Source organism: Podospora pseudocomata, chromosome 3 (genome assembly GCF_035222375.1).
Source record: "Podospora pseudocomata strain CBS 415.72m chromosome 3, whole genome shotgun sequence".
NCBI classification, from domain to species: domain Eukaryota; kingdom Fungi; phylum Ascomycota; class Sordariomycetes; order Sordariales; family Podosporaceae; genus Podospora; species Podospora pseudocomata.
This window is the reverse complement of record NC_085887.1, coordinates 1,108,288-1,132,083: the sequence shown is the minus strand read 5'-3', so window position 1 is coordinate 1,132,083 and position 23,796 is coordinate 1,108,288. Positions and strand designations below refer to the sequence as shown.

The window sequence follows — 23,796 nt, the reverse complement described above, 5'->3', positions numbered from 1 at the left end:
AAGAGCCGTGTCCGAATAAAACACTGGGCCGACAAGAAACGTTCTAAGGCACCCACCTACGCCAAAGACGACCTGGTCATGCTGAACGCCCGGAACATCAAGACCAAGCGGCCGGCGAAGAAGTTGGACAAGAAGATGCTCGGACCATTCAAGATCCAGAAGGTTATATCACCCACCGCCGTCCGACTCACGCTTCCTGAGGGCTGGCGAATTCATAACTCATTCCACGTCTCGCTCATAGAACCCTACCGCGCCGGCAATCAGGGGAGAACCTGACGTTCGCCGGGTCCTGCGGGAGGCAGCCCCTATCGAGCCTGAAGACTACGAGATCGAGAAAGTTATGGATTCGATCTCTGCCCAAGGAAGTGTGAAGTATCTGACCAAGTGGCATGGTTGGCCAGCCAGGAAGGATTGGACATGGGAACCATGGGAGCACTTCCACTCTAACGGAGCCAAAGCAGCCGTCTTGCAGTTCCACCAGCAGAACCCAGGTAAGCCCAGAGACCCCCGAGCAACCAACTGACAAAGTGAAGAAGTGACTGGCAACAAGCGGCTCGAGGGCGCGCCTAGAAGGGGGGAGATTGTGTCACACGGGCCCACGACTCAGTGCCCTAGACAGTACACACTCCAACCAACAATAGCCCAACGATATGCCCAGGATCAGAATATCTGGGGCCGGCAACCAACTGAGCCCACCGGGGCTCAGCGGAGGCATCACGGCGACCACCACGAAGGCAGAACCAGGGTGCCGATACGGGTTGGTTGGGCAGGAGGGACTGAGGACCCATACGAGCTGCAAGAAGACTGCAGGACAGGAATCATATGTACCTATTACTGGTGGAATCAGTGGCCAGGACGCCGAAGGAGGTGCCCGGCCAAGGCAGACAGATAAGACAGGTTCGAGGACCAGGGAGCTCAGAACGGTCCTGGGGATCCGGAGGACTATAAGTAGGCCTTGCCTTTCCTACCCAAATGGCAAGGGGCAAGGACCTTGAGGCCATAACAGATTATTATACTGAGTTGAACTACCTGTTCCAAGCCGAGATACTCCCCTTGTCACATCGAGCGAGGCAGATAGACTTTACGATTTCAAATGATTTTCGAGGATTTACATTGAGAGATGAACAACAGACGAGTTGAGAAGAGGAGGATTTTCCGAGCTGAAATACTGAATATATATTCAATTCAAGTCGCTGGTCGCTGCTCAGCCATAACGATGCCGTCATATATATCTTTTGAGGGAATGATAAAATGCGGCTTTCAATCAGGTAAATTACCTAGGTATTATTGCGGCTTTGAACCAATAACGTACATTATAAGCGAGCGACCACTTTTTTCACGCGGCGCGTAACCTCACCCTCAAACCTAATTTTCTCAACAATCTAAAATGCCATCTGCTTCAGAAGAAGCCCATATAATCTTAGCCCTTGAAGCTCTTCAAAATGATAAAAATCTAAGTGTATCAGCTGCAGCTAAGATGTATAACGTCGATCGCAGCACGTTCAGACACCGACGCGCCGGCCGGCCTGCACGACGCGATACAACACCCAATTCGGAAAAGCTCACTTAATCAGAAGAGGATGCCATTATTCAATACGTTATTGAGCTATGTGCGCGAGCTTTTCCACCAAGATTGCGTGGTGTGGAAGATATGGCCAACCAACTGCTACGCGTACGTAACGCGCCCCCTGTTGGCAGGCTCTGGGCACACAACTTCGTCAAACGCCAGCCACAGCTCCGTACGCGTTTTACGCGTAGATACGATTACCAGAGAGCCAAGTGCGAGGATCCAAAGGTCATTGCCGAGTGGTTTGTGCTCGTACGGAACACTAAGGCCAAGTACGGTATTGTAGATGACGATATCTACAACTTCGACGAGACTGGGTTTATGATGGGCATTATCTTCACGGGCATGGTGGTTACGACCTCGGACGGCCTTAGCAAGGTAAAACTGGCCCAGCCTGGCAACCGCGAATGGGCAACGGTGATCCAGGGAGTCAATGGCTGTGATGCACCAGGTGGCTCTCCTACGTGCAGAGAACACTTCACTCCGCAAGGCCAACGAGGCATTAAGTAAGCGCCGGAGAGCCAAAAAAAAACACGTGTGCGGCTCGGAGGATCACTTACTGTGCAGAATGCACACGATCTACTGGACAAGAAGGCCGTGGGTGGAGAGGGAGTGCAAGAAACACGGCCGGATGGTAGTAGTGCACGGGGGGCTCATACGAAGGTTCGGTGCTGTGGTGTGTGCGGCAAGCCTGGCCATAATGCACGTACTTGCTAGGAGGCTGCAGAATTGTCTGATTCAGCTATTTCGGATGTGATTAGGTTGCTTCCTAGTATTGTTGTGTAATAATTGAGGATAATGGTATAAAGGTTGTGAAAAAGTGGTCGCTCGCTTATATTGGTCGCTCGCTTATAATGTACGTTATGGCAAAACGCTTCAAGTAGCTAACTGATGAATTACTCAGATACCTACCTCACTAAGAAAGCCCTCTTGATTGAGCAGGCCCTCAAGATGGATTCATGACAACCTCGGGTATCTAATGTCCAACAACAGGTGACAGAGTTCAAGATTCAATTACTCACATAAGGTAGACCCGATCAAAAAAGAAACAGTAATGCATCTCACACCGTGATAACCATTTAGTGCCTATTTACACGAGATCTAGCCAGCCCTATTCCATCTCTTTGATTTTCATCTAGTTACATTCATTCCAATACCCTTTTACTTCCCTCCTCATATAAAAAGAAAACAAAATCAAACCCACCCACCCAACAAATGTATGCCTCCCATTTTCTTTTTATGACACAAACCCCCTACACCATATATCCCCTTAAACGCCTCCGCCAGCAAAACACCTCAATGTCTATTTTTGTTCGTTTATTTCATTTCAATCAAGCCGGCCTCAGGTAAGGCTATCTACCCCACCCAGCGTCTAGCACTCCTAAACATCCTCAACCAAGGACCAAACTCGCCCCACTGCTCAACATCCTCCCTGGGCGCGTAGCTCGTCACATCCGCCATGATGGTTCTCTCGGGGTGAGGCATCATAGCCAACACCCTTCCATCCCTGCTAGCAACACCGGCGATACCGCCAGGGCTGCCGTTGGGGTTGTAGGGGTATGTCTCGGTGACCTCGAGTCTATTGTCGACGTATCTGATGGGAATGCCACCCGACTCAGTCAAGCTCTGGAACTGCTGCTGGCTCTGGAACTCGGCGCGGCCCTCGCCGTGAGAAACAACGATGGGCAGGGAGGAGCCGTTCATGCCGTTGAAGAAGACAGAGGGGTTGGACGGGTTGTCCTCGATCTTGACCATGCTGTAGCGGGCCTCGAACTGGGTGGAGTTGTTCTGGACAAAGGCGGGGAAGTCCTCGGCGCCGGGGATGAGCTCCTTTAAGCGGGAAAGCATCTGGCAACCGTTGCAGACTCCGAGAGCGAAGGTATCCTTGCGCTGGAAGAACTCGGCGAGCTCCTTGCGGGACTTTTCGTGGAGGAGGATGGACTTGGCCCAACCCTGGCCGGCGCCGAGAACGTCACCAAAGGAGAAGCCACCGCAGGCAGCGAGACCGACAAAGTCGGCCAGGGAGCGGCCGTTGATGATGTCGGTCATGTGGATATCGACAGCGTCGAAGCCAGCAGCGCGGAAAGCGAAAGCCATTTCGGCGTAGCCGTTGACACCTTGCTCGCGAAGGATGGCAACGCGAGGGCTCTTGCCGAAGAAGCCAGTAATCGAGGCGGTCAGAGGAACAATGTTCTCGGCAGGCGAGAAGGTCAGGTTGTAAGAAAGACCGGGGTCGGCAGAGTCAGCAATGGTGGCATACTCAGACTCGGCGCAAGAGGGGTCGTCTCTGAGCTTCTGCATCTCGTAAGAGACCTTGGACCACCATTGCTGCATCTCGGCTCTGTCAAGGCTGGCGAAGGGAGCCCCCTCCCCGTAACGGATGTTGAGGTTCTGCTTAGACGAGTCCTGGACAACACCAATCTTCTTGATGAGCCCCACAGGAGGGCCACAAGTGGCGAAGCATCTCTTAAAGTTGGTCTCGTCTGAAGCGCGAACCTGAAAGACGGCACCCAACTCTTCGTGGAACAGAGCCTCGGTCATGTCAGCAAGGCTGCCAGACTTGGCAACACCATCCATCATGACATCAACGCCGCAGCGACCAGCGAACATCATCTCAGCGATGGTGGTGACAAGGCCACCATCAGAGACATCGTGGTAGGCAAGAACGATGCCACTCTCGTGAAGCTGGGCAAGGGCGTCAAAGTAATCCTTGAGGAGATCCACATCACGGACATCTGGGGCTTCGTGGCCGATGGCACCAAAAGCCTGGGCAAGAGCAGAGCCGCCAAGAGCCTTGTGGCCTTGGGCCAAGTCGACATAGAGGAGCACAGTCTCGCCGACATCCTCAACACGGCAAAGCTGGGGAGTCCAGGTACGGCGAACATCCTCAACCAGGGTAAAGGCAGAAATGACGACCGACACGGGAGCGGTAACACTCTTCTTAGTCTCCCCGTCCTTCCAGCTGGCCTTCATCGAGGTGGAGTCCTTGCCAACAGGAATGCTGACGCCGAGCTTAGGGCAGAGCTCCATACCGATGGCCTCGACAGCCTCGTAGAGAGCAGCACCCTCGCCGGGGTGGTTGACAGCGGCCATCCAGTTGGCGGAAAGCTTCACACGCTTGAGATCGCCTCTGTAGGAGCCACCCTTGATATCGGCAGCACCGAGGTTCAACAAACTCTCGGCAACAGCCATTCTGGCGGAGGCAGCAGGAGAGATCAAAGCCAGTGTTGGCTTCTCACCCATGGCCATCGCCTCACCAGTCTTCATACCGTTCAAGCTGAACGAAGTAGCCGTGACGGCGACGTCAGCAACTGGCGTCTGCCATGGGCCAACCATTTGGTCGCGAATGGTAAGACCACCGACGGTGCGATCGGCGATGGTGATGAGGAATGACTTGGAGCCAACGGAAGGCAGCCAGAATACCCTCTGGACAGCTTGCTTGAAAAGATCGGCGTCGCTGGCAGCATCACCAAGAGCAGCCTTGAGGCTGGCGACGGGTTCGAAAACGGGCCAGGTAGGCTTCTTGGAGCTGACAATGCGCTCGAGCTTGCGGCCCTTGGGGAAAAGAACGTCCATAGGGACATCAATAGGGCGGGGGTACTTCTTCGACTCCTTGTCGCTGAGAACAAGTCTAGAGACACCGTCCTCTTCCTTGGACAAGACAGTTCCGACATCAGAGAAACCGCAGCGTTCACGTCCTATTGCCCAGTCAGTCAAGAGCACAATGCGACTCTGAAAAATAAATCAAACTTACTGCAGATAGCAGTGAAGCGCTCCATGCCATCGCTGTTCACCAGGATGACATAGCGCTCCTGGGCTTCGTTGCACCAAATCTGGAGAGGGCTCATGCCGCGATCGACGCACTCGACCTGGCGAAGCTCGAATCTTCCACCAAAGCCAGCATCCTTGACGAGCTCAGGTAGAGCATTCGAAAGACCACCAGCACCAACGTCGTGAATCATGGCAATGGGATTGTGGTCTCCGAGAGCGACGCAAGTGTTGATGACCATCTGCGCACGGCGTTCCATTTCAGGGTTGCCACGCTGCACACTGTCAAAATCAAGGTCGGCGTTACCCTCTCCGGAAGCGTTACTGGACGCAGCACCACCACCCAGACCAATCAACATGGCAGGTCCACCGAGGACGATAACATGAGCGCCCTCCTGAACATCCTTGGGATCCTTGAGGGCGTGCTTCTCTCTCACAGTACCGACGCCACCAGCAATCATGATAGGCTTGTGGTAGCCACGGAACTCGCCCTCGGCCTTGGTATCATCGGCAGTAAGGAGAGTTCTGAAAGTACCGGTCAAGCATGGGCGGCCGAATTCGTTGTTGAACCGGGCACTTCCAATGGGGGCCTCCAACATGATGTCAAGACTGCTGGCGTAGTGAGCAGGGCGACCGACATCGATTTCCCAGGGCGCCTTGTGCTCGGGGATATGCAAATCAGAGACCCAGAAACCGCAGAGACCAGCCTTGGGCATGGAGCCCCTACCAACGGCACCCTCATCGCGAATCTCACCACCAGAGCCAGTGGCAGCTCCGGGGAAAGGGGCAATGGCGGTCGGGTGGTTGTGTGTCTCAACCTTGGCGAGAACGTGAATAAGCTCCTTGTTCAACTTCCAGGAGCCAGTAGAGTAGTCAGGGGCCCACAGGTTGGCGTTTTCACCCTGAATGACAGCCGCATTGTCGCTGTAAGCCGAAACGGTGAAATCAGGGGTGGCCTTGTGGGTATTCCTGATCATGCCAAACAAGCTGTGCTCCTTGGTGATGCCATCGATAGTCCAGTTGGCGTTGAACTGCTTGTGACGGCAGTGCTCCGAGTTGACCTGAGCAAACATGAAGAGCTCGATATCATGGGGAGGGCGGCCCAGCTTGGTGAACTGCTCCACCAAGTACTCCACCTCAGACTGATCCAGGGCCAGGCCGCGAGCCTTGTTGTACTCATTGAGCACCTGGACCGGGTCCCGGCCTTCGGCAAATATGTCAACGACCTCCAAAGGAGCGGGCTCGCTTTCGGCAAACATGGTGTTGAGATCCGGCTCTTCTGTCGTGAGGTGCTCGGTCATGCGATCATGCAGAATATCCTTGAATGGAACAGTCTTGTCGTTATAAGGCTGATCAAACTCGATGGTGATGATGCGTCCACGCTCTATCCGCTGAATCTGGTTTTCGAAGCCGCAAACATGGGCAATCATGGTGGCCTTGGAGCTCCATGGCGAGAGATATCGCGGTGTCACGAACCATTGGCGGCCGTAACCGATGTGAGTGAGAGGAGGAGTGGATGAGCCGGAGAGCGGGAGAAACTGGGAGAGGGTTTGCTTCGCGGCATTGGCGTCACCGTTGATGTGGGCGTAGTAGATCCAGGAGCCGGCGAGCTTGGACACCTTGATGGGCGCTATCTTGTTGATCTGATCTTTGAGCTTCTGGGCCTCGGAGGCCGTGAAGCAGGAGTCACCTGCGAGGGTGAGGTGCGCCATCGTTTGCGGTGATTGCGATGACACAGAAGAGGGAGCAATGACAACGGGGGGGGGGGGAGGTCAGCTCAAATATAGGGGATGGACGACTGCAGAGAGCCAAAGCTCACTGGAATGGATACAGAGTCATCGAGCGAGCTGCGAGTCTGGAGGCGGGGTGGTGGTGGCACTTTCGAGTTTTTATGATGGCGGGGCAGAGAGCAAACCCCACTTTATTTTTGCGCTTCCCCACACAATTGGCTGGTTCTCTTATCCAACCAGTGCACTTCTCTTATCGCATAGAGGGGCAGCGCAAGAGCGAAACGACGCTTCATGTTCAAGACGAGCATATTCACGGCTTTAATTCTCTCATATCCCGAGTAAACCTTTGATATTTCCTTCTTCTCCTCATTACCCTGAACCACCTATATACCTGAGGAAGATACCTGGATAACTGCCGTATCCTCACATTCAACCGGAACTCGCTCAGGGACGCATGTGTCAGTGTCAACCTCGTCAAGGATTTATCCCAGACCCTGACTGTCAACTGTCCATCATGCAGTCCTGGCTCGCGAGATCGCTCAGTCTGCGTGGGGGTTCCTTGTCAATTACTCTATCAAATCCATTCAGTTCGGTAAAATGCCCGGGGTTTTGCGGGATTGGATGGCAACCTTTGGACACGTACGGATCTCCTAAAAACATAGGACCGACAAATGTCTTACTGAACAACTTACATCCTATTCACTACACATTTGGTAGGCTTCTTCTAGGCTCCTATTGGAGACCCGTCCTCCTAAAGCAGCGATCATTTCAAGACGGTGTTAAGTAGGTATTTAGTGTTGTGCCATATTCCTCTGGTTATCCACATACAGGTATTTGATGGCGCCTCAATCAAATTGACAGCGGTTAGTATAACGAGACATAATTTTCTATCAAAGTGAGAAGACCGTCACTCATGGAGTTGTATTGATCCGCAGCTGTTGTTGGTAAACTAGCGGAAGAAATGGCAAGGTAAACCAACTACGACGCTACGGGAGGTTTGCTTCAGAAAGAAGTTCCCAAGGCTACCTACTTGAATACTTTCCAGCAGGTATCTCATAACCGCGAGCTCGAAAATCACTTGACTGTGAAAGGTCTACTTTGATGAATTCAGTTCTTGCTTAACACACTAGGATGAATCCTGCTGGTGGCTGAATTTTATTTCAATGCCTAGTCAAGATGATTCATTAGGGTAGCTATGGTCATGGTGAGAACGGTGGATGCTTAGGCACCTACCTAGATATATCATTGGAATGCCATCTATTATGTTATAACACACTGTGGGGTTGTGTAAAATCAATCACAGACATTACCACTGGTGAAGAAACCAAAAAGGCAGAAAGATGCAAAAGGGATTGGACGTACCGGGGTTTGAACCCGGGACCTTCTCAAGGAGCCGTGTATCATTCAAGCCATGTAACTATTACAGAATTGGAACAGTTTCAGAGCAACGAACAATTATTTGCAAATGAGACGTCGTACCACTAGACCATACGCCCTGTCTGTTTTGTTGTTATGTGGAATCAAACACAATCTTATAAGCTTGGTTTCGCGTCTCCCCTAGTTACGGAGGCAACAATGGGGCAGGCAGGTTCGTCTGGGTGTTGCCGGCCTGGCTTCCACCTAGCACTGATTACCTACAAAGGGTTAGCTATCAGCAGATCAAGCTGTTCACAGGAGTTCTAGCAAGCCCATTTCCCACATCTATACTCCCACAGACGAAGTGGTCGAGTCGTCTTGACAATATCCCTTGATGTCATGAAAAGTTTGACACTGCTCGATAGCCTAGAGGCACCGAACATTTGGCTTTATAGTATAGTTACTCTAGAAGATAACTTCTTCTTTTTCTCATTTAGTGGTATCTAGTTGGTTTTGAAGTGTTCGGATGGAGCCGGTCACTTCAAGGAAAGAAAAGATGCGTTCCTCATGGTCTACATCAATTCAAACATCACAGCCAACGCAACCGGGCATTTTCATCCTCGATGTCCTTGCTAGCACAGTTTAACAGAAGGCGCTGAAAATCGGCTTTGGTGAAGTATTTTACCCACGTTGTCGTCGTGAATCCATGACAAAACCGAAACGGACCAAAAACTGGTCACCGGGACTGGCTGTGGGGTCATTTTACCTCAGGCTCTGAAAGCAACTCTAGCATTGTATTGCAAACTTAATACTTATGTTCCAGAGCTTACTAGCATTGAAGTTCTCAAAAGCAATATTTAGCTTAAAGTCCATCGTATACTCTCATTTTCTAGTTTCAGCCTTTTTTTTATTTTTTATTTTTTAAAGAAAGACGGTATGTTCCTCAAGGCCTTTGACTTTTAAATTCAATCCTGTATGATAAGAGACACAGTACAAACCAGCAAGTGACAGCCCTACGACCAGCACCAACCACGATCACCTATAATAACAGGATCCCCGACAACAGCACCAACAGCAGTAACAGAATCAATACCATTAATAACAGCAACAACAGCCACCGCGATGTCTCTGCAGCGAACAGACGCCTCCGCACGCTGGGCCAGTCTGGTTCAGGCTCACCAGTTTACAGTGTAGTCGCGCGAGGTAGCTCGCGAGAATGAGCTAAATACGTCAGCGCCAGCAATGTTCTTCTGGAAGAGGGTCTTGCGCGTGTGGGCGATGAGATCTCACATTTCTCCGTTCACATCCAAGGAGTTCGAATTCGAAGGGCAAAAGTCGCTGCTACCTTTCGAGAAGACATCCGGCTCACGGGACACCAGCCCGGCGACCACGTCTTCCGGGTAGCAAAGAACCCCAAGATCAGGTACACTCTCAAGAGGTGCTTGAGGCACGAAAGCCAAATCCAGCAATTTTCCAGACATTACTTTCGGCGGTTCATGTACGCAGTCCTGCCGGCAATTTTCGAGATGGTTATCTCTCTATTGGCTTTTAATCCGGCTGTCCAGTAACAATCGCTTCTATTCGAACTTGAGCGGACCGGATTGAGGCTGAGACAGAATCAAATCAGCCAAGTCGACAATATCTGCCTGAGCTGTGGAAACTTAGATTGTCGGCTTTTGGGACGAGACGACTATGATCACGCCAAAGGTTCGTCCTGCCCAGCTTATAGCAGTTTGCCGGACCTTAACAGCGACGGATACGTATGCCGCGGCTTCCTGGTTGGTTTATAAGCTGCGAAAGAACAATATTTGGGGCTTTCACTCGTATCAAATTGAGCGGAATTCGTTTATCCCTTTACTCGAAGATGCATCTGGTACCAATTTCGACATTCTGCTTAAGTATCACACAGAGAGGATGAAGAGAGAGGGACTATCTATGATTTAAACAGCGTCTCATCAGTCAGCACGCATGTGTTGTTGTATCGCAGGCCAGAAAACATCACCCTTGACTGAATCACTGTGAGCGGAAGTGGAAGTGAAGAGGGTATAAGTGATAATGATAAGGAACGGGAATGGGTCCCTGCCACCCTGCCCACAAATTAATCCAGACACCAAACCACCCAAATCGCGGTCACTTACACAGGAACCACCAATTCTCACCAGCCATATCTCAACTGTAGTTTAGTTAAAAACTTCCAAAGTTTTAAACAGGAGTAGGCTTGAGGTACTATATACTTATAGCCCTTTTTTTTTAGGCTTTTAAATACTTTTTTGGGAGAGAAAGGCGTGTGTGAAAAAACGGTTTGTATTTGGTGTCGCAATTATTTGTGGGCAGGGTGCCTGCCAAACCAGATTTCTAGGCGGCCGGCAATCCAGCAGCCAATCACCGCTCGAGAGGCAGCTGTTGTGCGGGGACCCACAGGAGCACTCAACTTTTCATCATTTTTACCGCGAGCACCACGAACACCTTGCGACTCGGAGCCCCCGCAGTGGTCAATCAAGTCCCCTCGTCCGCGATAAACACCAGTCTTTGTCGGGTCCACGAAGATAAGGAAACTTTCCACCGGGGACAGCACCAAGAAAAAGAGGCCACTCGATACCACCGACCCCTCCGACGACAACCCTCCTGGAAAGCGACCCAAACTAGCACCTCTCAAGACTCGCGATCTCCCCACTGCGAGACCGGCAGATCAGGAACCTACCGACCGCCCCCACGATCGAACAAGCCTACTGCAACCTAGTTCCGAGCAATTCCTTTCGAGATATATTCCAAAAACCTCACCCCCTCCCCCGAACCGCAAAGGCGTCGCCATCCCCACCAACGGCCGCCCCAAGAAATCCGTCCTTGCGAAACGATCCCCCCCTCCAAACCCGAAAACTCGACCCGCAAATTCATCCCCTTTTAACAACAATCACCATGTCAACCAAGACCTTCCTCCCCTCCCTCAGGGCCCTCACAACCCGCCTCTTCACCCGCCCACCCCCCCTCTCCACCCAACAGTGCCGCCCCCTAACCACCACCCCCCCAAGCCTCGCCCTCTCCAAATCCTCCATCGCCAAACTCGGCCCCGGCTCCAAACCAGGCAAGGGCTCCTCCTCAGCCAACAAAAACCAACCAACCCGCCGCTCCAAGAAGAAAGGAGAAGTAGTCCGCGACCCCCGCATGATCAACCTCCTCCGCCACTTCGCCATCCTCTCCCCTCAACGCATCCCCGCCCCCCTCCGCATGGCCCGCAACCGCTACCTCCGCCACTGGACCATCCACCGCGCCTGGCTCCTCTTTCGCCGCCAGCAGCGCGAGGCCCGCGAGAGGAACTGGATGAGGCAGTACCAGTCCATGAACCGCGCCTGCGAGGAGCTGAGGCTGACGAGCGGGCCAGGGACGAGGGAGGAAGGGTATCTGTTTAGGATGGCGATGGAGAAGAAGGGCGTTTACGGGCTCAAGGGGGTGCCGATTGAGTATGCTAGGGCGCAGACGGAGACGCCGGCGAGGGTGCCGTGGGATCATGAGTGGAAGAGGGATTGAGTAGTAGATTCGGCCTAGATTTGGAAGATGTTGAGAGATGGGAATTGGGAGGGTGAGTGAGTGAGTGGGTGTATATACCCTGATATATTTTGAGATGTGTGGAAAGAGAAGTTGTATAAATATCATGTATCATCACTACAAAAGAAAACGCTTTCGGCGTTTTTTTTTTTTAAAAAAAACTTGGAAACCGCGCTCAGAGCAGCAAATAAACAAGCTCAACCACATTCACAAATCTCACTTGGTCATGACATGATGAGTCCACAATCTGTTTTTTTTTTTCGACTTGAATACAGAAAATATTCGATAAATCACAACCGCCCCCTGCCGCACGTACAACACCACGCTTTTTACATGTTCCCATATTACCCTGCTCATAGAGAAGAAATGGAGATATGGTAGGAAACAAAGACATCAGCAGTTCAAGATAGAAAAACCTCAAAAACACAGTTCAAAATAATTAAATTCCCAGTTTCGCTTTCCATGCAACAAAACAACAGAAAAAGAGAAAAGAGAACCCAGCCCAAACCCAATTTCACTACCTGCCCCTCCCATTTCCCTTTGATGAACACTAATAAAAAAACATGACAAAATACAGACAATGAAAACAAAACACCTCCCCGCTTGTTCCCCCATTCCCTGGATCGATACTTGAGAGAGAGAAAAAAGCCTCCGACTGAGAGTAGTGAGAAAGATACAACCAGAGAGAGAGAAAGCAAAACCGAAAGTAACTTCTATAAAACCGTTATTAATACAGAAACTCGCTGGCCTTTTTGATTCCCCCCCCCTCCCGTCGTTTCAACACGTCAAATGTCGTGTGTGTATGGACTGTTGTGCCGGATTTAGGGCGGTTTGTGAGGGGTGATTGAGTAAGAATGTTATTCGTTCCGGCCAAGCGGTGGCAGTGATGTCGTCTGGTGTGGTATGTGGTGTAGTGTGGTGTGTTGGTGGAGTGATGGCGATGATGAACATGAAGCGAAGCTGCTCAGACCTGAACTGCCTGATTACTTCATGCGACTTCCAACGCGACCTGGGGCTTGCAAAAGAAACCTATGCCATCCCGTCCTCCTCCTGGCGTGAATCGGTCTTGTCCCGTGAGAAGCACGACATTTCGGATGTGTTGGTTGCTCATAAAATGACACAGCAGCCGCCCCCCTCGCTCTTCTCAAACATGAGCAGCGACGCTCTCGTGGCCGCCTCAAACACATCATCGACGCCCTCGCCCGTCAAACTCGAGCACTCGAGGTACTTGCGCGCGCCGATTTCTTTCGCGGCATGCTCGCCCTCGGTCGGCGTGATAAATCTCTGCGATTTCTTCCGCATCTCTTCAATGGCGACTGGGTCGTCGCGGAGATCCTTCTTCAGTCCTACCAGGATGATCGGCACCTCGGGACACCTCTCTTGTGCTTCTGTCACCCACTGTATTACACATTATCTCGGTCAGCAAAAATGCTTCCTCCTTTCTCCTTTGCGCTCGCTTGCTCCCTCCCAAACCAAGGCACAACACCCAGCAGATCCCGACTTCTTCCACGCCAATTGACAAATATGGGGAGGAGAAGAGATTGCGGCGTGGTACAAGCGTAACACCATGACGGTGACGTTAGATGCAGCCCGGACTCTTGCAGCATGGGGGTTGGCCGAAAGAGGGAGGGGGCCCATGCGAGAAGAAGCATGGGGAGGGGGGGGGGAATCGGCGGAACCCACCTTGTGTTTAACATTATCGAGTGAATCTGGCGTGTCGATGGAAAAGCCTATCAGGATGACGTGTGCTTTGGAGTATGCTAGCGGCCGTAACCGCTCGTAGTCTTCCTGGCCGGCGGTATCCCAGAGGGCGAGTTGTACGTTCTTGCCGTCTACTTTGCAGTCGGTCACGTAGTTTTCGAAAACGGTTGGAATCTATGGGGGTGGTAACGTGGGTTAGCGTCGTTGAAGTAGGCAAGGCCGGAGGACCACATCGACGGGAAACATTGGCATGGAGTTTGTAGGTGATTCGTAGAATTGGTAATTCGGCGACTAGGACTTACATAGTGCTGTGTTTACCCACGTTAGCATCAACAACACACCGACGAAGCGCGGATCAGTCCAGGAGGGCTTACTGTGGGGAAGAAGCCGAGGGTGAATACGCTCAGCAAACTGGTTTTACCGCAAGCACCGTCTCCGATGATAACGAGCTTCCTGAACAACGGGTCGAGTCAGCAAGGTCTCAATTGGGAGGTTGAGGGGATCGCGGTGCTAGCTCCGGCAGAATCGCAAAAGGTGGATGGAGTGGATCAGGACGTACCTTCGGATGGCAGTCTGGTGCTGTCCGGATTCTTGCATGGCGGCCATGGTTGGCAGATGTGTGGGATAGGAAGAAGGGGGAATCGGAGGAGCGTCGTCTCGCTCTGGGGCCTCGTTCGTTGTGCGCAATGGGTTCGGGAAGGGGGTTGAATTGGTCGCGGATGGACGAAAACTGGAGAGAAATAAGAGAAGCACACTGCTCTGGCTGACCGCTCGCCTTTCAAAGGAAGCCGGCACAGTATGGATGCATGGCCAGCAGTAAGCGGTGGCCCAGGAAATTTCGAGGGGAAACAATGGGTTGATAGCGGCTTGAGGCCTGATTACATAACGCCAACACGCCAACAGACCCCCTGTTTAGCCTCTGGAGCTTCCCACTGGCAGCGTCTCGTCCCGGCCGGCCCTGGGGCGCGATACGATGTGCCATGCCCCACTTTCCCCCAGTTGCTGGGCCCAGCAGGCCCGACAGCACCGTTCGATTTTAACTGTCACTCCTGTCGTCACTGGCAAACCATCATCCGAACGCACCGAGCAACAAAACCTAGTCTACCTGGATCAAACATCTGTTCAGACTAGGTGGCTGACTAGACACCTCAGCACACCCAAACAGACCACACACAACAGCCCAACTCGGCCAAAGCAAACTTCCTCCGTGCGTGGGAGACGCGAGTGACGAGTGGGCCGTAACGGCCGCGGGATGCTCACACCATGGCTTTGATAGGCTACTGAGCCGTTGGCGACCGGCGCTGAACTCTGGGGGGGCAGGCGGGCGACCCTGAGGCTGTGCACCTTTCACAACTTCGTACCCGACGACATCAATGCTCAATACGCACCCGATACGGCCTCCCACGCGAATCATGGCACCTTGAACGGTGCGGCTGATGGAGCTGGAGTGCTCCATTGGACCGGATCAGCTATTCTTGACTACCTATGTAAACGAGGTTGTGATTATGGAGAGAAGACAATGTATCATGGTCACGGCGCCAAGACAGATTAGCTCTTCGGTGTCTGTTACACCATGATATGGTTCTTGTGCTAAGAAGCTGTGGAGCAGAGGAAGCCGCCAAGGGTGTGTTTGAAACAGGTCGGTTGGCACTCGAAAGGGGTAGGTCAGCAAAGATTTGTGGTCGTGAACAATCGCAGTCGGTGCGGATGCGGCATCGCTTGCATTTGAAGGCCAAGAGATCTAGCTTCCACCGGTACCGCTGGCCCGGGAGAAAGCCACATGGAATTCGTTTAAGGGTCGACATTTGCTCTCGAATCGAGCGCCTATTTTTGTTTCGAAGCATTGCTGGTCAACAGGAAGCTGGGATGGGTGGAGAGTATGAACGGAGTAAGTGTTATCAAGTGATGGGCATGATGATGATGCTCGGCCGTAGGAATGACTAGAGGTTATCACAATACACGCGACTCCCCCCACTCACTTATAGCAACCTGCCCTAACGTGGCGATGACGGCATTGCTCACAGCCTAGCCCCTGAGCGCCCTTTCAGAGGTACCAAATAAGGTAATAAGCTGGAGACCTCCAGCTATTATTGTTGGCGTATCGCATCCATGTCATGGATGTTCATCTCGTCTTGGAGTTCACGAATTTCTTGGTTCATCGTATTTACCAGCAAAGGAACATAGGTACAGATTCGAGCTAGCGTATCATGTTGTGGCAGATGGGATGGGAGATCTCCCAACATTTCATATGCCCCAAGTCTCCAATGGGAACAGGTCTAGTTGATGGTTGATGGCACTAGGTCACGGGAGTGCCAGCCAAAACTACCGTATGAAGGATTGTATCGGCATACAACCATTGAGCGGAGAATATGAGCCGTACTATGAAAACTTTGTCGTGTGCTCTTCGCGGCTGAAGGGAGGAGCGGGAAATCTAAAGTCACAAAATGAAGACAGGGCAGGAGCGACACAGCAAGGCTGAGGTCACGTGTAGCAGGTGGGCCAATAGGAGCGGGGAGCTCTGGGCAGCGCGCCCGCACTGGAGGAGTTCCAGGGCCGGGACCACAAATCTAAGCAATCTAGGAGCACCTTGAACATCCGAACAACTTGATCACCTCCGAAGCGCACGGCAACTCTCGGCCTGCATCCTGTTCCGCGCTGAGCCCCGGAGTCGCGTCTTTACCACCCCGCGCCCTCTTCCGTCCGCCACCTTTTTCGCGCTCTCATCTAACAGCTCTCAACACCCCAAGCGTCTGCCAGTGGAGGACCCTGAAGTGAGAGTGAGTGGTCGACCCCTCCGTCAATTAACCCTCATCAACCCTGCCCTGCCCGCGACGGCCCCCGAGCCTAGTCATGACTCCCTTTTGATTTCCCCAACCGACAATCGAACGAAGTCGCTCTTTGGGTCGCTACTACACTTTTGCTCTTTCCACCCCATCGAATCACACTGCCCTTGCCCCCAACCAACCTAATAGGACAGATGAGCTCCTCGAGCAACGACCGTTTGAACTTTGACACAATCCGAACCTTGTACCCCCTCGACATTACCTATGCTTACCTAGCAAATCACTTAGTTCTACGACGGCTTTTCTCTTTCAGACACGTGCCATATCCGACTCGCCGACTCCACGAAGGGACCATCTCACTACATGTCCTCGTCACTTATCTACTTCAGGTTGCATTGAATTAGGTGACGATGAAGGGCAATCGGAACCCGGCCCCGCCAGTTGCTGCTAGTGCAGCTTCTCAGTCGCCTTCGGCGAAGGGGACAGCCAAGTACACCAACAAGGATGGTTCCAAGTTCATCACAGTACCTAAAGGCAGCACGCCCGTAGAATCTTCCCAACCTTCTCCAACATGTGCCTCCCCGACGCCACCTGCTCCACCAGCGGTGAACAGGAAGAAGCAGAAAAGGCGCGAAAAGGCTGCGGCCAAGGCCGCTGCTGAGCAACAGCACCAAGCACAGACTGGTCAGCCTTCAAATGGGACTCTCAGTGGTCCACAGCCACCTCAAGGCCAACCCTCGGCCGATGTCGAACAGCATGAAGACGAGGACGAAGAGGAAGCGGATGCTGGTCAAGACTCTCGAGACCAAAACCAACAACCTCCAAACGGGACTCCTAACGGGCAGCCTGCGAAATCGAAGAAGGCGAAAAAAAAGAAGAAGAAAAACAATAATGCTGCAGGGGCGAGTGCTGACGGGTCGGTGAATGGCAACCACGTTGATCACCGTCCCCCACCAACGTCACATATCAACGGCCGAGGGATGTCGAAGGAAAAGATTTGGAACACCAGCTCTCAAGAGGAGCGGGAGCGAATCAAGGAATTCTGGCTTGGACTAGACGAGGTGCAGCGCAAGAACCTAGTCAAGGTCGAAAAAGATGCGGTTCTCAAGAAGATGAAGGAGCAGCAGAAGCAAACTTGCAGTTGCTCGGTTTGCGGGAGGAAAAGGACGGCGATTGAGGAAGAATTGGAAGGGCTCTATGACGCCTATTATGAAGAACTGGAGCACTATGCGAACCATCCTCATACGACCAGTAACTCCTCACTACTTAGTCGCCACCACTCGATTAGTTTTTCGTCTATCCCACCTAATCTACCACACGGTCTTCCAAGCGGGCCGAGATACACCCATCAACCATCTCACGGTCGAATTTTGGAGCACGTCGACGACGATGCGGACGAGGATGAAGAAGGCGAGGGCGAGGAAGTCGACTATGAAGGGGAAGAGGGGGAGGAGGAATACAGCGAAGAAGAGTTGGAGGATGAGGAAGAAGACGACGAGGAATACAGCGACGATGAGCACGACCCATCCGAACTGCACCGAACCGAATACGCTTCCGACTTCTTCAATTTCGGAAATAGCCTGACAGTGCAGGGTAGGGACAGACTTCCCATACTTCCCTCCTTTTTACAGACTTATCCCTATGCAGGGACTGGCAATAACGCTTATGGCTCCTCTTCTATAGGCGGCATCCTGACCGTGGCCGACGACTTGCTCAAAAATGACGGTAGAAAATTCATTGAGATGATGGAACAGCTTGCCGAGCGGCGCATGGCCACTCAAGAGCGGGTGCTGCATCCTGGTGAGCAAGACTACGAGCACACGAATGGCGACCGCTACAGCCACAGCCACCCCCCGCCCGATCCTGATGACGAGGAGGAGGACTATGAAGAGGATGAGGACTATGAAGAAGACGAGGAGGAGTACGACAGCCAAGAAGAGGAAGAGGTATGGCAACAATTGTGATTTTCCTGGCCCATTCGAGTGCAGAATTCTAATATGGGTGGACAGGATCCCATGACTGATGAGCAGCGCATGGAAGAGGGCCGTCGGATGTTCCAAATATTTGCTGCTCGCATGTTTGAACAGCGAGTACTCACAGCCTATCGGGAGAAGGTTGCCAAAGAGCGTCAAGCCAAGCTTCTGGAGGAGATTGAGGCTGAGAACCAACAAGATGCCCAGCGTAAAGCCAAGAAGGCCAAGGAGGCCCAGCGACGCAAAGATAGAGCGGCCCGGAAGAAGGAAGCTCTAGCTGAGGAGAAAGCTCGCAAGGAGGCCGAAAAGGCTGCCGAAGAAGCCGCGCGTAAAGAGGAAGAAGAACGCAAGCAGGCCGAGGCGAAGCAGAGAGCAGAGGAGAAGCGGAAGCGAAGAGAGGCTCAAAAGAAGGCTGAAGAGGAGGAACGGCTACGCAAGGAGGCTGAGCGACAACGCAAGATTCACGAGCGGGAAGAAAATGAACGCAAAGCTCGTGAAGCTAAGGAACGCGAGAAAAAGGCGCGCGAAGAGGCTCGACTCAGGGAAAAGGAGCAGAAAGAGCGAGAAGCTCGTGAAAGACGAGAACAGCAAGAGCGTGATAAGCGTGAGAAGGAGGCCAAGGCCAAAGCAGAGCGTGAATCTAGAGAACAGGCCAAGGAGACCAAGGAGAAGCGCAAAAAGGAAGAGAGGGCAGCTCAAAAAGCTGCAGCTATTGCGGCGACTGCTGCTGCTGCAATGGCCCCTTCTGTTACGCTTCCCAAACGTCCAGCCCAGCAGTCCGCGACAGCTATTCCAGCTCTGGCACAGTCGTCAGCCTCGTTTGCGTCTCCACTAATCACGGTAGCTACACCAGCCTTGCCGATGGCCCCTACACCAGTTCGTCCTCGTCAGCCCTCTCAGCAGGAAAGCTCAGGCATCCAGACATCAGGTGTTGGTTTTCCACCCGGGATCGCTCCGAGCCATAGTCAATCACCTCATCCCCTGACGCCGATACAGGCTAGTCCAGGCCCCATTGGCCCACCAAGTAAGTCGGGACTCACAGGTCCAAACCTATTCGGCGGGCAAGCATCACAACACGCTGCGTCACCTTTGAGCGCGCAGCCCAGCAAGCCAGTACCGATGCATCCGAGTCCGTTTGGTATGCCCATGGGCGGCGGCGGCAGTATGCCGTTTCCTCCTGGCTTGGGCCAGATGCCGCCACCTGGATTTGGTAGTCCAATGCATCGTGATCCACCATTTTCACCCATGAATGCCTTTAGACCTCCTCCTGGGATTGTATCAATACCTCCTGGACTAAGCGGTCCTGGTCCTAACCGAGGATTTCCACTACACCAGCATCACCCGCCTGGCTTTCCTGGACCGTTGGACTCGCCTGTCCCTCCAATGGCTCATCTGATGGGGCCGGCAGGTATGCAAAGCAATGGCGGTACCACGCATTCCCGCCAAGGTTCTGGCAGTCATGAGAGTGGCGGACCGCAACCCATCTCAAAGCCGACACCAATAGGACGCCCAGCCAGTGTTGTCCATGGCCAACGACCGTCAAGCTCTTCCCCTTCTAGGGACTTTTCGAGGAATGATCCGGACACGCACTTGGGAAGCAGTGCTCTACTAGATGACGGAGATGACCCGATCGACTTTGCTGGTCGTCCGGTGAGATTCCCAACCGCATCATCATTGCCACGACCTGGAGGATTTGGTGCTTTTGGAATGGACCCCATGTTCCCCAGTCATCCAAACCCTTGGGGACCGCAACCATTCGGCATGCCACCTCAGTCGCATCCTTTCCCCCCAGGACCTCCTCCTGGTTTTGGCGTGCCTAGCCCAGTAGGTTCCTCATGGGGTCCCCCTCCAGGAGCCAGCTTTGGCATACCAGGTGTTCTCGAGCGGCCTACTGAGCCACGCCACCTAACTCTCCGCAAGATGATGCGCAAGGCATGCGAGGACTTAGGTGAGCACGACACTCAAGCGGCCGAGGGGCGAACGGGATTCATCCCACTGGCGGACATCAAAGCCCAGGTTGACCGACTGCACATCAACGGACCCCCGGTAAATTTCGACGAACTGCTCATGATCTGCGAGACTGAAGGCAACGAGGTGAATGGAGGTGGCATCTTTGAGCTTCGCGAAGAGAATGGGAACAAGTCGATCCAGTACTTCCTGAATAATGATCGGGCAAGACCGCAGGGGGTTCTCAGGACAGTTGGGTATCATCCGGGCAGTCCAACCAATGGCGGTGGGCTGGGGTAACACTGCTTCCCACTCTGACTTGTTGATACTTTGAAGAAAGTACTTATTATGACAAGGAAGAGGGCGCGGGTGTTTTAACCTGTTCATAGCGAATAACGAAGACACCAACTATTAACCGAGTCATACATCACCTTGCCTTTATGTTCTTGGGGAATCACCAAGGCCCACGATGTCTTTGCGACCAAGCCCGGCAATGAAGCATATTTATTAGCTTACTAGGTGTTTTGCGTTGGGTTTGTCTTGGTGTTGAGATGCGTTGATAATCTTGCGGTAATTTTCTCAGAAGGGGGAAGCATTCGAGAAAATAGATGGTTAAGAAGATGGTCGGAGGGCGTGGAATCAAGCCAAGTTGTCGGCTTTAGTGTAAAGTAGCTAAGTATTGCGGATGTTGGAGGATGTAACAATCAAGCGGCTCACAGAGGCTCTATTCATGGCTCATCTACTGTCCTTTATGCTCGACTGTGACTCACTGAGTGATTGAGTTTAAAGCCCTGTGGACTGGAAGGCTTACACAGTGGGATATGTCGGTGAGCTTCACGCCATGAAACAGACATTATCGAACAGATGAAGTCACATGAAAGGGCATTGCAGAAGGACAGCTGAAACAAGGTGACAACATGAGAGAATATGCCCAATGAAAAATATATTCCCTTCCTGTTATACTCCGGCTTTAATGTCCCGTGTGTTGTTTATCTAACTGTTTTTGTTCTTCCCGTCTCTGGTATACTTCCCTTCCAGCGGCCGTCCAACGCAGCACACAAAAAGCCAACACGTCAACACCTTTCCACTCCACATCACAACCCCCTATCTCTCTCTGCTTCCTCCCCCCCCCACCTCTCTCTCTACTCTCACCTCAAGGCCCCCTCCCCAGAATCAGCAAACGGATTCCCCTGCCCCCCCTGTGCGCCAGCATAACCCGTCTGCTGTCCCACATCACCCCCATTATTCCCACTCCCATACCCACTCCCCTCCGTCCCAACACCCGTCACTCCCCCGGTTACATTCCTCCCATTCGGCCTCTTACTCGCAACTTTTGACTCCTTCAACAACTTCTGCGCCTCGGCCGCCTTTTCGAGACGAGTCTGCTCCCTCCTCTCCCTGCAGCAGAGGAAACAGATGCTAAAGACGGAGATCACGAGCGCGGCGGCGAAGCAAATGGCGATGATTGTGCCTGCTACGCCGAGGGAGGACTCCCGGTACATGCAGGAGGGGTTGCCTTGGGAGTCGGACCGGCAGATGTAGTCTGCGTGGCAGACCAGACTGGTGTGTGGGCCCGAGGTGCACTCGCCGATCGCGACGCAGGAGGTTGTGGTTGTGACTACTTCTGTGAAGCAGGGGGAGGGGGACTCGGGGCGGTCTTGACGGGGTGAGAGGGGGGAAAGGGGGTTTGGCGCGGAGGTTATGAGGGGGAGGGCTTCGCGGGGGAGGTTGATACCAGCCATGGGTTCGGGGTTATGGATGGCGGGGGGAACGAGGGCGGTTATTAGGCTTGCTGAGGCCAGGAGGGCGAGGAGGCGCATTTTCATGGTGTTGTGGTTCTCGATGGGTTTGGGAAAAGCGGTGTTTTTTTTTTTCTCGTGGTGTCTTCCAATTGTAACGGTTTCTTCAGCGGGGGAGGGAAGGAACTGTCGCGTGGCTCTTTTTTTGAAAGGTCGTGGTGTCTTGACGCTCGAGCAAGGTGTTTTTATCCTGAGTGATCGGCGACAGGTTGCAGAAATGTCATGTACGGTTCGAACGCGAGCAATACGTCGCTTGTCGGTGCGAGCTGTGCGAGATCGATCGGCAAACACGTCGTGTAATTACTAAAATTCCCCGTGTAACGAAAAAACAACCCCTCGCAAAAGTAAAAAATGGGAATGGGAGGATGTATGTTATCCCTTCTGGAGGGCAACAAAAGTTGTATACGGGCGACGATGGTTTTTTAGGTCGCGGCCAGGAAAACTTAGGGGTAAAATAGGGAGCGGCTGAGATTTAATTGAAGGGAACCTCTCTTCTTCTCTCTCCCCAGTCGAGCCAAGCCGAAAAGGAGAAGAAGAAGAAGGGCCAGGGGGGAGGGGGATAGGGGGGCAGCCCAGACTGACCCAGCCCCGGGAGCCGACATGCAGCTTCTGAGGCTGCGCTTCACGATGGCAGTCCAAGGGAGCAGGGGTCCTTTCCCCAATTGAGACGAGGAATGGCTTGGCGGTGTGGGCTGAGGGTCCACGTTGGACAGGAGTGTGGCCAATGGAAGGAGAAACATCGCGGACCGGGGAACCCCCTGCTTTGGGCTTGGGTTGCGATGGGATTGCAGGTTGAAGATGAGGATGTGGGTTGCTGCAGGCTGTCACTGTTTCAATGTTTGTGCCTCTGTCTGTTGAAGACGGAGAGAGTCTATACTCGGTAGACATCTACTTGGAGAGGTAAGGAAATGGTCTAGAGTCATGTCCTCGCCGTAAAACCCCAGCCAAGCTCCAGACCGAGTTTTGGGGCAAAATTTCTCAGGGTCCTGGCCAGAGCTCTGTCGGCAGCATCCGCCAGCCCGTGGTTGGACCTTTTGCGGTTCCTGTTGGGTGTGGGAAAATGAGCCTTGCCCCACACACGGGATCGGGCTGAGCGAACATCAAAAATTGGGGACAGCGTTCTTTTGTAGATCTGCTGGGCGAATAGCCTTGGGATCCGAGTATTACGAATATAACGAGTCAAAACCGAGGTCTTCTTCAAGGGGGCTGAACAGGGCTGGAAAGCACTGAGGTGAGCAGTTCAAAAGTCCGAGAACCAAAGGTTGCTGTTCTGGTAAAGCGGCTGCCGGAACTAGTGTAGTATCCCCTAACCCTAGTTTGGATCTCAACGGCGGCTTGATGAAACAATGGCTCAACGTCCGCCAAGGTGTTGTTGGCATTGGGACCTTCGATTCACGAAAGAGCTTGAGAGCTTCCTGTCGACTTCTATTTTCTCTCAGGCCGAATAATGTGGTCAACTGCATTCGCTTCTTTTGGGCTGATCCTCTGGCGGCCAGTGTTGCATTTGCCCATGCATTTTGAGTTGCCCAACACGTTGAAAGTTTGACCCAACAGCGGCGGGGTGACGATCCACGGAGGGGGGTCAGAATGTTGGTCGAAGAGAGACGCCTCTCAAGAGACAAGTTGCCA

At 52.8% G+C, this 23,796-nt stretch overlaps 7 protein-coding genes and 1 non-coding gene across 8 annotated transcripts; 3 read left to right on the top strand and 5 right to left on the bottom strand.

Moving 5' to 3' along the window:
* Positions 1 to 2,604: 2,604 nt before the first annotated feature.
* On the bottom strand, positions 2,605 to 7,227 carry ADE6 (phosphoribosylformylglycinamidine synthase). The gene is made up of 2 exons (XM_062888609.1): positions 5,322 to 7,227; positions 2,605 to 5,265 (listed from the first exon to the last, which is right to left on the bottom strand). The coding sequence occupies exons 1-2, from the start codon at positions 7,045 to 7,047 to the stop codon at positions 2,924 to 2,926; spliced, it is 4,068 nt and encodes a 1,355-aa protein (XP_062744503.1). The 5' UTR covers positions 7,048 to 7,227; the 3' UTR covers positions 2,605 to 2,923.
* Positions 7,228 to 8,418: 1,191 nt separating this feature from the next.
* Positions 8,419 to 8,561, bottom strand: QC762_0050950. Its single transcript has one exon. It is a non-coding gene; the product is annotated as a tRNA-Ala (tRNA).
* A 2,776-nt stretch (positions 8,562 to 11,337) lies between these two features.
* On the top strand, positions 11,338 to 11,946 carry QC762_303120 (uncharacterized protein; the record flags this gene model as incomplete). The annotated part of the gene is made up of 1 exon (XM_062888608.1): positions 11,338 to 11,946. The coding sequence occupies one exon, from the start codon at positions 11,338 to 11,340 to the stop codon at positions 11,944 to 11,946; it is 609 nt and encodes a 202-aa protein (XP_062744502.1).
* Positions 11,947 to 12,198: 252 nt separating this feature from the next.
* Positions 12,199 to 15,549, bottom strand: RHO2 (Rho GTPase). Its single transcript, XM_062888607.1, has 4 exons — positions 14,225 to 15,549; positions 14,007 to 14,118; positions 13,648 to 13,839; positions 12,199 to 13,362 (listed from the first exon to the last, which is right to left on the bottom strand). Exons 1-4 carry the CDS (start codon positions 14,269 to 14,271, stop codon positions 13,072 to 13,074), a joined length of 642 nt encoding a protein of 213 aa, XP_062744501.1. The 5' UTR covers positions 14,272 to 15,549; the 3' UTR covers positions 12,199 to 13,071.
* Positions 15,550 to 16,109: 560 nt separating this feature from the next.
* On the top strand, positions 16,110 to 16,847 carry QC762_0050920 (uncharacterized protein; the record flags this gene model as incomplete). The annotated part of the gene is made up of 3 exons (XM_062883500.1): positions 16,110 to 16,159; positions 16,286 to 16,442; positions 16,737 to 16,847. 3 exons carry the CDS (start codon positions 16,110 to 16,112, stop codon positions 16,845 to 16,847), a joined length of 318 nt encoding a protein of 105 aa, XP_062744500.1.
* An 11-nt stretch (positions 16,848 to 16,858) lies between these two features.
* Positions 16,859 to 21,198, top strand: NST1 (Stress response protein nst1; the record flags this gene model as incomplete). The annotated part of the gene is made up of 3 exons (XM_062888606.1): positions 16,859 to 18,041; positions 18,096 to 18,394; positions 18,458 to 21,198. The coding sequence occupies 3 exons, from the start codon at positions 16,859 to 16,861 to the stop codon at positions 20,666 to 20,668; spliced, it is 3,693 nt and encodes a 1,230-aa protein (XP_062744499.1). The 3' UTR covers positions 20,669 to 21,198.
* A 318-nt stretch (positions 21,199 to 21,516) lies between these two features.
* QC762_303097 (uncharacterized protein) lies at positions 21,517 to 22,194 on the bottom strand (the record flags this gene model as incomplete). Its single annotated transcript, XM_062888605.1, has 1 exon — positions 21,517 to 22,194. One exon carries the CDS (start codon positions 22,192 to 22,194, stop codon positions 21,517 to 21,519), a length of 678 nt encoding a protein of 225 aa, XP_062744498.1.
* An 892-nt stretch (positions 22,195 to 23,086) lies between these two features.
* QC762_0050890 (uncharacterized protein) lies at positions 23,087 to 23,546 on the bottom strand (the record flags this gene model as incomplete). The annotated part of the gene is made up of 2 exons (XM_062883499.1): positions 23,087 to 23,210; positions 23,479 to 23,546. The coding sequence occupies 2 exons, from the start codon at positions 23,544 to 23,546 to the stop codon at positions 23,087 to 23,089; spliced, it is 192 nt and encodes a 63-aa protein (XP_062744497.1).
* Positions 23,547 to 23,796: the final 250 nt, after the last annotated feature.